Source organism: Eurypyga helias, unplaced genomic scaffold, assembly GCF_000690775.1.
Source record: "Eurypyga helias isolate BGI_N326 unplaced genomic scaffold, ASM69077v1 scaffold22487, whole genome shotgun sequence".
NCBI lineage: Eukaryota > Metazoa > Chordata > Aves > Eurypygiformes > Eurypygidae > Eurypyga > Eurypyga helias.
The window spans coordinates 2,806-15,583 of record NW_010263935.1 but is presented as its reverse complement, the minus strand read 5'-3'; the positions used below and the strand labels follow the sequence as shown (position 1 = coordinate 15,583).

Below are 12,778 nucleotides of genomic sequence, written 5' to 3'. Positions count from 1 at the left end.
GCTCCTTTTCTTCCTTCAGATAAGAGCAGCTTGAAACTACATCTTTCTAATAGGAGGTGTTGATGGTCCCACTGGCCCAGTTTTGTTCCTTGTAATCTGTTGCCTCTTGGTTTTTGAATGGTGCTCTGCTGCACGGTGTGATGGCAATTAGCACTGTTTCTCATGTCACTGGCATCCTAAAATGGTATGCTGAAACTCCATATAACAGGGTGTTTCCAAGCTGGCCTCTACTGATCTGCTTTCCTCCCTGCTCTGGTCTTTTGATGGAGTTCTCAAGTAGGTCAGTGGGTGATCATTCTTTTTCTGCTTGTGAACTGGATCCTCCAAATGTAGAAAAGCGATTTATAACTGTGATTGAATTATAATTTTTTTCTTTCTCTACATTTTAATCTTTCAGCATTCTGTGCAATTTAGATTATAAAGCTAAGTTGCATTTTACTAAGTTAAGATATAGCTGGGAGCAACCCCAATATAAAAAAAAATTAATGACCCATAATAGACTTCTGAATTTGGATTTTGTCTCAAGTAACTTACTGCCTTAAGGGACAAAAAAAAGTGGCCAGCTCTGCAGATCAGATCAGTGCTGCTTATAGCTCACTAGCTCATTTGGCAGATGATTTACAATAGGATATCTACTGCACAGTCATCTCTTTCATTGAAAAATTCCCATCTCCAACATTTTTTACCACTCCCTCCTTGGTAAAGGAGAAAGTGTATTTTAGTTCATTCTGCTATGTAAACCTTTCTACTTTGAACTGACAAGTTGATGCAGAAGAATTTTCAAGTTCTTACTCATAAATGGTCTCTGTTCTCACATGGTAAAACAAAATTCTGAATTGTTAAAGGTTTTCTGAATATTGAAAAAATGAGTTATGGACATAAATAAATTGCTCTCCTCTAGAATATTTGGCACTACTGGTCACCCTAGGTTACAGAGGACTTCAAGGAAGTAGGAAAAATACATCAAGAATGATGTTTTATTGTTTCAGGTTTACTGATAGGAAAAGTTAAATAAATCTTGGTTGAAGAAAGGCAGAAATACTAAATGGTAAAGATTTATTTTGCAAACCCCAGGATCAGACTTGTTTCTACACTAGCAGCCTGGAAACACTTACTGGAATGGCAACAGCTGTGACACCAAATACTGAAATTCAAATAAAACTCCTAAAGGAGTTTTGCAGCGTGAACTGGTGCTCTATGGTTATTTAAATTATAGCCACATTTGGAATTTATGGAGCAATTACTTGCTGTCTCTTACAGTAACTTTGAAGGATTGATTCTGCTGATGTGTTATGCGTTCTATCCTTTACTGAAACAACTGAAATAGAGAGAATTATATAAACAGCATGTGTATCTTTTCAGAAGCGAGCTTTGTTTTTAGATACAGTCCTCAGCTTTCTGGGTTGAACCCAGAAATCAAAAAATTGCATGACTTGGGTTGTAGCTCTGGCTGTTCTGGTTATTTTTTCATGAATATGTCAATTTCCTAGTTTGTTAAATTAGAAAGAATAGTATCTGTTCACTTCTCAGAGTATTTTAATATCTGAAGATTAAAAAAACAATTCACATCTTGCATGTACATGCACGTTCAACTAAATTGAGTGTGATTACTCAAGCATAAAGTTGCATTTGTAAATGTTTATAGATTATAATCTAAATTTCAATATTATTTCCTAAGTTAAAACTATCATTACAAATACTTACAAATGTTTAAGATCAGTCTAAAGGATGGTAATACATTATCTGGATTACAGTTGAAAACAATGTTGTTATAGTTATTGATAATTGGTCTGATTTATGAAAAATTAAAGTATTTGCTTTCTTAGCAAGATTTATAGTCAGACCAATTTGTAACTTGGAAAATTGCCCAGCACTTTCATGAGAATTGTACTTGCATTGCTAATAGTCTCATAATTACTTTTTCTTTTGGGGAAACAAAGGTGTTTTATAAGAAGGAAGTAGGAGCTGGCACAGCTGTAAAAGAGACTCCAGAGATTGAGAGAGTAAAGAAAAATCAACAGAATATTAGTTCAGTAAGTATTATTAACATTAATTATTCTTATGTGAGTAAGTGGTGGTCAATTTTTTTTTTCCGTCTTGTTTATTAAAAGTTCTATATTTTCATATCACATATCTAATTCAAATAGTATTCCACTGGATTTTGGATATAGAGCTTCATTCTAGAAGAGTTAGAGCTCCACTCTAGTGTAGTTCTTCTCTGTCCAAAGGTAGAGTTTCATACTGACGCATCATGAAAAATAGGAAAAACTTTTTACTAAATATTTGAGGAGAGAGTTTTGTCTTTCCAGAATGAAAAACCTGATATGTATTTCCTGATAAGACAGACTGAACAGCAGTTGTAACTTGCGATTTAGAAAATCATCATATCATCACAAAACCCAGAATCTGTAAAGTTCCTGTGGAGTCTGGTGCAGTTGTACCAGTGCAGTTTGTACTTTTAGAAGAGGAAGATGATGTCCAGACTCGAGCTATGTGAAAAGGTTAGGGCCTGATCTGGTGAGACTGAATTTATGTTTATCTATGGATGACCAATGTCTTTGGCATTTTAATGGGTAACTGAAATTAAATATCAAAATGAGAATTTTTACAAGTAGAACATATTCTGATAAATAAGTGGCAAAACTTAGAAAAAAGTGGACAAGTGACTGCCGAGCAAAAACCTTGTAGCTGCATTGTTTATTTGTTTGGAATTTTTGGTGTGGAGTCCTCTGGGGCTATTCTTATGTTTGTGACATGGCTTTTCTGAACATGAGAAACTTTTTGAAAAATAAAGTTTGAAAGTAATGCATAGACATGACACTAGGTTTTGTTTAACTATTAGTTGAAATGCAAATTAGGGACTCTGGACACCTATTTTACTAGCATTGCCTTGTTTACTGTGTAGTGTTAAATATTGCATTTCCCACCAAAGTAAAGTCAGGTAGGGAATTTCCATAAAATTTTGAAAAACTATTCCTTGAAAAAAATTTTCCTTGGAATTTTTCTCTGCTCCATCTTACTTTTCACCTTGTCATTTTGAGTCACAGTGAAATTTTAAGATTCATTGTAAGCCATCATGTGTCCTAAATCCTGAAATAATCCTTCTGGTTGGGAAGCTGTAGGGTTTTGTGATTTGAGGGTGGTGGGTTTTTGTTGTTTTATTTGTTTTCCTCCCACCCTGTGCAATTATGTATTTGAGGGTTTTTTTTTAGCCAGTTTTGCATTGGTGTTCTAGAAACAAAAAACCTAATCTCCTAGTACGTATTTGATTTCCAGTTACCACAGACATCTATTTGAAGAGCAGTCACACACACAGAGGTTTATTAGGTGTACTCTTACTCTAATGCTTTTTTGCAGTGTCTTTCAAAGTGAAATGGAAAAATAGTGTGCAGTGTTTTTGCTGTTTCAGAAATCCTAAACAATGGTGAGGAGAGGAAAATAAAAGGTGGATCAGTATGTTAGTAAACATACTTGAACAAAAGCATATCAAGAGAAGCACAAAATGCCTTAGTGGTTTAGTGGTGTGATATGAGTAACATGGCCTTTACCTTGCTAGTCTGTATGTAGAGTTAATATTTTACAAAAGATATTTTATTACATGGAGTGTATTGAGATTACTTAAGTCTTGTATAATGTTTAATAAAAGTGTAGAATGCCAAATTTAAAGGTAGTGTGTAAGGAAGTTTTAAATTATATGTCAGTAAGAGGGAAATTATATTGTGTAAGAAACAGCCGTCCCAAAGGAAGGGTAAATGACACCAATTTTGACTCCTTTAGATTTAAACATTTTACGCATATCTTTGAATTTAGCCAGAAGGACTTAGGGCAGCTTTAAAACTATTTGCTGAGCTAAATGAAAGTATGGAATGTGAAGCATATCTGTTGTGCAAAAAAACCTAGAACACCAAACCAAAATAACACTTGCTCTACAACCAAACCATGCAAAAAGTCAATTGCATCATATTCTAAACGTGATCAAATTCTTCCAGATGACATTTGTTGGAGACAAAGCTCAGAACAGTCTGTTTTCAAATCCTAAAAAACAAGGTGGTGACAGTCAGGGTGGTTGAGCTCATCTCACCTGATGTGATGACTGGTTTGGAAGAAACAGCTTCCTAAAGAGTTGGAGTCAAGATCTCACAGAACTTTAAGAGCAAACATCAGACCCATGGACTGTAGCTGAATCTGAACCAATATGCTACAAATAACAAAGAGTATTTTTTAAAAACTTCTTTATATTGAAGGACAGGCAGGACTGGACATAGCCTTTGGAAAAAGGTTTTTGGGGGAAGATTGTAACTGTGTTTTTGTTTGTGTGAAATCCATGAGGAAATCCCTGTGATATGTCAGTCAGCACCACAAACCTGGGGCCTGATTAAAACTCAAGCAGTGGATGTTTGGAATCATTTTAAGAACTAGTAGCACTGCCAATTCTTAAGCTTACCTAATAGTCACTATTAAAAGACCCTTTTTCCAGCGGTTGAGTACTTCTGCCAGTCCTAAACTGTCTGGGATGAAATTTTCCATTCCTGGTCTGTGCTTTGGGCTGGTTTGGTTTTATTTATTTATTTGCATATTTCACCCAAAGCAGCTTCCAAACATGAGCTTAGAGAAAAACAAGTTGTTTTGTCTGTGTTAAAAAATTTGGCACTCTCCAAAAGTACCATGTACTGGAGAAGAGAGTTGAAAGTTGGGTACCAAGGGACATTTCGTACAGCGAACTGGGGAAAAAAAAGAGGCCAGGGATGAGGAATTGAAAGTGTAGAAGAGCTTGGCCATGGACAAAGTGGAGAGGCCACATGTGGGGAAAGATGGGCAGAGTGACGTGCTCCTGTGCAGAAGAGCTGAAGCAGAACCCAGGGTTGTTTAGGTTTACCACTCCCTTGCTGTCATCATGTATCTGAGGTACCCTTGGTCAAATATTTTCCTATTCTTTCATGATGGTGTGCAGTCAATCTAAACAAACCACAAAGGGCTTAAGATAAAGGCACAAGAAGTTTGTATGTTTGTAAGCGTATATAAAGGTATGTTTGTGTTTTTAACTCATGAGGAATTACCTCCCCAAGAGGTACTTTTAGGGAGTACTATTAGGGTCACTAAGTCACTACTCAAAAGAAAGAACCTGAATTCAAGTCCCTGTGTCTAGACCTGGTGATCCAATGCCAAAATATATGGCTTTATACTTTGCCACAGAAGCAAACCTGGTCTGGTTTTCCCTTTTGCAAAGTACAGTTAAATGGGAATTCTCATGGAATGCGGGTGCTGTATAATCTATGTTTTTTAAAATTATGTAGCCAAATTAGCTGTTACTTGTCTGTGCTCCCTAGTAAAAATAGTACTTCTTGCCACAATTCCCTTCTTCTGCATTTCACAGCAAAATTAGTGAATTAATGTGTGTGAAAAACTCAGATGCTTTAGTGAGGAGCAACATAGAAAAGTTCCTGAAGAAATTGGTAATTCTGTCATCAAAACAGGACCTTAGAGCAGTTAAAGAAAAAAACCCCAAACCATCAATCATGATCTGCATGTAAACTACTCACTGAGTAAGGGTCATTAATTATGTGTATTGAATAAGGCAGATTTCTCTTGAGAAAAACAGCTTCTGGTAATAGATAAAGAAGATTATAAAGCACTTAAAGAGGAACGAATTTAGTATAAAATATATTAAAAGCTGTATGTGGACCATATTTGTAACAGGAGCAGAACTAAGGTTACATTAAACGTAACTGTATCGTCTTCTAATTTTTGAGTCCTTGGTTTTGCAGCCTTAAAATGTATTTAACAGAAGTTTTGTATGCCACATTAATAAAAACCTGTACAAATGCATTCATTATGCTATTCCCTTATTCTTAATGTACTTTTCCTTCCTTAAGTCTTGCTAATGAAAAATGTTTCCAATGATTATGTATCACCTGTGAAGTGTTTGGCTTCTGAAATGGACTGATGGACTCCTTAGCAAGGTAATAACAAGGCCAAGTGTCAGTGTGAGGCAGATCTCCAAGGAGTATATGCAGCATCCCAATTAGCATGAAGACAGCCACAGTCCCATGTGATGTATATTCCTACTGAAGTTTTTCAGAGGTTTAGATTACTAGGCTCACTATATGCAACTTCTGATTCATTGTATGGAACAAGATGCACTGAAGACCCTAACGGTCTGTTTCAGAAATTAAATGTAACTGTTCCTGTTCAGGCCAATGGTGTTGATAGGGGTGGTCTAGCTGTGCAGTATGCATGAGGGAGAGATTACAGATGCCTGTTGTGTTTTAGTGCTCATCTGTATCTTATTTAATTTGCTAATGTTTTGTAATGTTTTTTGTGCAGATTAAATATAAGGAAGAAATTCAGCACGCAACAACTATTTCTGATCCACCTGAACTAAGGAGAGTTAAGGAAAACCAGAAGAATATTAGCAATGTGTGCCCCATTTTCGTTGCTCACGCATTCCTCTCTACTCTATTAAATGTGTTTGTGCTTCTGTGAACACATCCATGGTGTTTGTGCTAGTTCCTGTTTGTCCACAAAGACTAATTTAAACAATTAATGGTAAAATAATAACTCCTTACCCTTGCAATTTGATTTAAATCAATGAGACTGAAGTATTTCTGTTGAAATATTAATTGTCTGTGTCTGAAATAGAACTGCAAGAGGGTGAGTACGAAGTATCATATGGACGGATGCAGGTGTTTAGTAAGGCATGGTATTTTCCATCCAAATCCAGTGTGCTCTTTAATGATGTCTACAATGCTGTTGTATTTCTGTTACTTTGAAGACTCTGTGTAATATCTTCTGCTATGTTTACTAGGTTCAGTACAAAGAACAGCTCTGCAAAGCTACACCTGTGAGTCTCACCCCTGAGATTGAAAGAGTCAAGAGGAATCAAGAGAATGTCAGCATGGGAAGTTGCTCTCATTTAATCTTTCCTTTGATTTTTGGATGCAGAGGATGAGTACAAAGTTTTGCCTCAAGAAGCTGTGCCTTTTTTTTAGTTAAGTACAGGTTCAGTAATGGGATTACTTGAAAAAATCTTTTAAGAAGCAGTTGTGAAAAGCCATTTCTTGATTGGGAAAATGGAACATGAAGCATTACATATTTGATTAAATGTCTGCAATGTTTTGAAATGTTACTCTCTCTTTTGGGTATTGGCAGGAAGACTTCACAAATATATATGTATTTTAAACAGCTTCCTTTTCCAGCTATTATTATTCTTTGCTTTGTAAAAAAATGGCTATAGTTGTACTCAAACTCCAGCTCTCTTACCTATCTTTTTCTGGTACCTCAGTAACCTAAACCAGAGTTTAGTATTTAATGTCTGACATAACCATTAGAAAGTCATATTGTTTGCAGGAGCACAGGGAAAAAGGTAAGGACTTTTGGACCATGCTGATCTCTTCTTGCATTGTTGAAGCTGTTCCCCATTAATGGGTCTTTGAGAAACCAGTCATTCTCCTCATTGGGAACTGTCATTGACAGTCATAATTCATGGGGCTACAAAGAGCTACAGTGTTTCCCTGGGGTGTTTTCTGCCATGTTCCTCAATAATTTAGAGACACAATTTTCAAGAATACTGTCCATCTAACGTAAGTGTATGCTATTTATTCCTGGATTTATGTTGATATATCTAGCTCTCCTAAAATGCATGCTGTTCAAACAAACCTGTTTTCCCAAGTGATTCAAGCCAGTCTCTGTAGTTTTTTCTACTCACATCATTGTTTACCTTTCACCAGTTTTTGTTTTGTGCAAATTTCTTTGGAAAGATTAATTTCTCTTTCAGGTCACTGGAATAGCTTTGGACGAAGATTCTTTACCTTCAGATGTTTCTAGAAACATTAATCCTTGAATGATCATTTTACCTTTACAAATTTGAGTTTGCAAGTTTAATCCATTTGGTAGCTTACCATTGCTTTTATGAGATGTTAAGTTTTCAATTGGAATATGTTTATGTGGACAGACCAAAACTGTGTTGTGTGGAAAGACAATTGCTTGAACAATATGTGTAGTAACGTCACAGTGCACTGCAGAATTATGAGCATAATGTGTCAGTACAGTTATGCTTATCACAGAAAACACACAACAGATTATTAAAAAAAAGAAAGTTTGTATGGAAAAAATAATTTTACATAAAACTATATGGAGTGGCATGAATCATAAACCATCTCAAATTATTTACTAAATGTCTACTATAACTGAGTTCCCACTATTTGGGACCAGGCTTAACATTAGGCTGATTGGTCTGTCAATGCTACGTCCTATCCTTTATCCTCTTTTAGATACCAATCCTGCCTTGTGTGTGAATTTGTTTAATGCATCACTGCTACGTGATTTGTTAAAAGCAATAAGGGGGATATTCCTACAGTACATTTAAATAAACCCATGGTGAAATTAAGGCAGTTGGATTCAACTGGCAGTTGTCAAATGTATTACACCCACTGTGCTTAATCACCTTTAAATATAGAGTGTATAAAAGTTAGAACATGGATGGTATCCTTGTGGAATCTCTGTGTCTGGACAAATTATACATTTACAGTGGGCACTGCTGAAATTCAGTTTTTCATGTGCTCTGTTTGACTTTGCTGCATTTTTTTGTGGCTTACCCCATCCCTAATATATTTCTCTATCCAAGGATCAGTGTGGTAAATGTCAGGATGTTGTGTGTATATGTGTGTATATACCCACACAAATCTATTAAGAAGACAACTATACAGAAAGAATTCAAGGTTGTGCTTCAAAAATCAAGTTTTATAAGCTTTAATAAACTTCAAATGCATTTTAGCTTTTCACATGTTTCCTGGATGACCTTTTAAATCATACATTTTAATGTAATACAATGTGATATTGCTTTAGCTGAAATAGTATGTACCATTTTATTCTGATAAATAATAGGTTCACTACAGAGAGCAGCCTGGCAAAGCTACTGCTGTGAGTGTCACTCCTGAGATAGAGAGAGTCAAGAAGAATCAAGACAATATCAGCTCGGCAAGTTGTTTGACTCTTTTTGTCATTTAGATTTTCAGTCATTGTAGGAATATAACAAGGATATACTTTTCCATTTAGATCTGATATGTCGAATAAATTCAACTACATCATCCACTGAATGGATTTCTTTTATCCTTTGAGGATATGCACTGCTCATATGGGCAATAAAAATATTCAGACTTGCGTGATTATTCTTGCAAAAAAAGTAAGTGGTTGTGTTGGTGCCAGTATTTTCCAAGGAGACTCAGTAGAGGTCAGTTATTCTTTCAAGAATCTTTCTCTCTTGTTACCAAGTTTTAGTTGCTATATTGAAGGAGTAAATTACAGTGATGATCAAAGGAAATGATAATTTAATTTTACATCAAATTTCATATTTTTATGGTTCAAAGCATGGAAGCATATAGTCATCCATTACACTCTGTGACGTGTCACCTATGTTAGAGCTGAGTAGTCCTATATAGATCCTATTACTAAACGTTAAAGAGTAAAATATGATATTTTTCCTGGCTTTTATGATAATACTTAACATCACTACAGTGAGATAAGAAGCAGCAGACAGTTCTAATAAGGAGCAAGGAAGAAGTCAAAACAGCACAGTGAAATAAAGACCAAACTAGTTACATTAGAGTCTGTGCCCTCAACACTGAAACATCAGTGACAAAGCCCCTGCAGATGGTAAATAGAACAGATTTCATGCAGAGCCACTGTCTCAAGGTGGCAGAAGAGAATTAATAGTAGTGAACACTTTAGAACTGATTGTAGGGGGGGTAAAGTAAAGTAGGTTGGATTTGTCAGAGGATTTATCTAAGGACAAAGGAACAGAATCTGACCTTGTAACTATATATGTCTTAAGTACATTCTTAAAATCTCATGCATATTTACCAAAGTCAGTTAGTTTTGAGGTGAATAGTTAAAAATAAGAGGAATACTTCCCAACAATCAAATAATTTTTTTATTTGTGAAAATTAAGCTTCTTTTTCCCAAATGACACCTTCTCTTCATTTCTCAAGATTTACAGGGATAAATGCTCCTCTGAGCATTTGATGAAACCCAGACTATGCTGGTTATAATTATTCTGTCCAGTAAATACCTTATATTCAAAAGCATATGTAGCTGAATATACTTTTTAAGAAAATGTATTGTTTAATTAAGAAGTGTTTGAAGAATTTGCAGTACCATATATTTCTGTTTCTCTGTTCATTACTTCAAACTTACTTATGAAACGAAGACACTGAGAGTCTTGTTTTCATACATACGTTGTGTTTGCTTATATGTAATTTTAAGGAGGATTAGACACTTTTGATACATGGTTTCTGTTATGACAAATGCATTTTGAAATAGATTTGCATAACTGATTTGAGAGGTAATACTTTGAGTATGAATGTATAGGTAAATCTAAATTATTTTCTAACACTTGATACACAGGTTACAATGCAATGTAGGAGCTAAGAGAGCCCATTAGTAGAAGAATTCAACCAGGCAGAGGAAACTGTAAGAGTACTCATTCTAGAACCAACAAGTAGTGCCAGCTATTTTTACAGTTTTAGAATTTTCAGTGTAGTTTTTTTAAAAAATATAATTATCGTTATATCTTTATAAATATATAAAATGCTGCAAAAGATGCTAATTAGAATGTGACAGAGGAAGTTCTGTACTTATAGACGCACAAAACACAGAGACCAAATGTTCTCTTTGAAAACAGCATACTCAGGTTTGTCCCAGACATGTTGCTTTTGTGCTACTAGAAAAGTCTAACTACCGAACAGGAGTACTAAGGCTGCCACAGGACTAATCTGCTCATAAGAGTTGAATTCCCTGAGGAGCCAGGGGTTGTCATGCTAATCCCAAGCTGGAAGCAGAGTGAGGACAGAATCTGGGTCTGTCTGAGTAATAAGAAGATAGCTTATCACCAGCCATACAAATATGTTTTAAAGGTGTGCAAGTCACAGTGGTGGTTTCTTATTATTTGTCTGATTTTTTCAGTTGATAAATGAATTATTCCACTTATGTCATTTAAACAGTCAGGAGTTTCAGCTTTCAGGTAAATACTGTTTTTTTCAATAAGTGATTGATGAAATAAATGTGCCCTTTGGCCTTACCAATATATTAGCTCATTTGTATTCTCTCTCTGAAATAAGTCACTAAAAAATGAGTGTAAAGAAACAAGAAGAGCGTGGGACATTATGAGTTGGAAAGGATACCATTGGCATGGTGTGATTCTCCCCATCCTTTCTACTCTAGACAAAAACTTCATGTGTGCTCTTGTTGCTGTTTTGCAGGTCAAGTACAGCAGTGATCAGAGGCAGATGAAAGGTAGACATAGTATGCTTCTAGACACACCTGAGCTAAGGCATGTCAAAGAAACTCAAAACAACATCTCAATGGTAGGGTACTTTCTTCCTATAACTACAATATACTAAGGAATGGCACTTGACTTCCACTGGATTTTGCCTTCCATTAATATAGGTAACTAATGAAACTCGATACTCAAGTATGGAAGAAATATTTTCTTATGCCTGTTGAGGGAGTGTTTGCTAACTGCATATGACTGTAATGATCATTTTCAAAATACTAATAAACAGTTTTCTAACAGTTAAGTGTCTGTTCTTTTGTTTGGTTGTTTTTTTTTTTTTTTCTTTAAAAAAATACACACCTCATTTGAGCATCACAGAATTTGACTGGATTAGGTGACACACTTCACCTTGTGCCTGTGCACGTTCCTGGTTTCTGCGTGGCTTTTGTTCTTGGAATGAATTGTTTTGTGTGCATTTGCTTGTGTGAGAATGCTTGTCAACTTAATTATTTGATTAAGACTATTTGAAAAATAAATATGCATAATCAGGGATACTACCTTAATAACTCTTACTAATACTGTTTTTGTTCAAACACTTGGTTATAACACTTTCTACCCTAATGTCCTTGGTTTTAATTTTCTTTTTTTCTTGAAAGTAGGTTGCTTAGAATTACTGCAATTCTTTCTAAAAACCTATGTTTAAAGCCAGCTGGCATATGATAAAACAAAAGAGCAAAAGAGTACCTTTTGTATGAAATGGTGCATATAATGAAAATTCTCAGTGAATAAGAATACTTGAGTTCTTTAGACCTATTACTGCTGGAACATTTTTTACTGGCAGATGTAGTTGTCTACATCAGGAGAGAGCTATCTTATCTTAGAGAAGCAGGGAATGGACTAGATAACCTGATGGCTTTTACTGTCCTATGTGACTGTATGACGATGCTTTGCTGCTTTAGCAAAGATTGATAGACTGGATGGCCGGCCAAGTCTTTTCTCACAGTTCTATTATGGTGCAAAACCCAAAGAATATAAGTGCATCATAAAACAGATGTATGCATTCTTGCATAGGATAACAATTTGCTGTCAATTGCAGCTTGGGGAAAAAATTGTAATTCTTCTGGTTTTCCTAGGTAAAATACCATGAAGATTTTGAGAAGACAAAGGGCAGAGGCTTCACCCCAGTGGTAGATGATCCTGTAACCGAGCGGGTGCGGAAAAACACCCAAATTGTGAGTGATGCAGCATATAAAGGTGTGCATCCACATATTGTTGAAATGGATAGAAGACCAGGAATAATTGTTGGTAAGTTGTTAAATACCATTGCTGCTGAAAACAGTGGGGGTAAGATGAAAGCCTCTGCTTGTGTTCTCCACTATAAGCACGAAAAAGTACTCCCACATTTCTTTTTCACTCTTTTATCACTATGAAACTTGTGCTGAACTACTGGTTCAATGGCAGCTTCTTGTGAAGTAATAATGGGAATGAAAGGGAGACACATTGTAACTT

At 35.5% G+C, this 12,778-nt stretch overlaps 1 protein-coding gene across 1 annotated transcript; it reads left to right on the top strand.

Moving 5' to 3' along the window:
• Positions 1-1,940: 1,940 nt before the first annotated feature.
• LOC104513026 (nebulette-like) lies at positions 1,941-12,574 on the top strand (the record flags this gene model as incomplete). Its single annotated transcript, XM_010156244.1, has 6 exons — positions 1,941-2,033; positions 6,325-6,417; positions 6,806-6,897; positions 8,883-8,976; positions 11,256-11,360; positions 12,403-12,574. Coding segments are annotated over 6 exons (649 nt in total), but the record flags the coding sequence as incomplete, so codon positions are not given.
• Between the last annotated feature and the right edge of the window lie 204 nt (positions 12,575-12,778).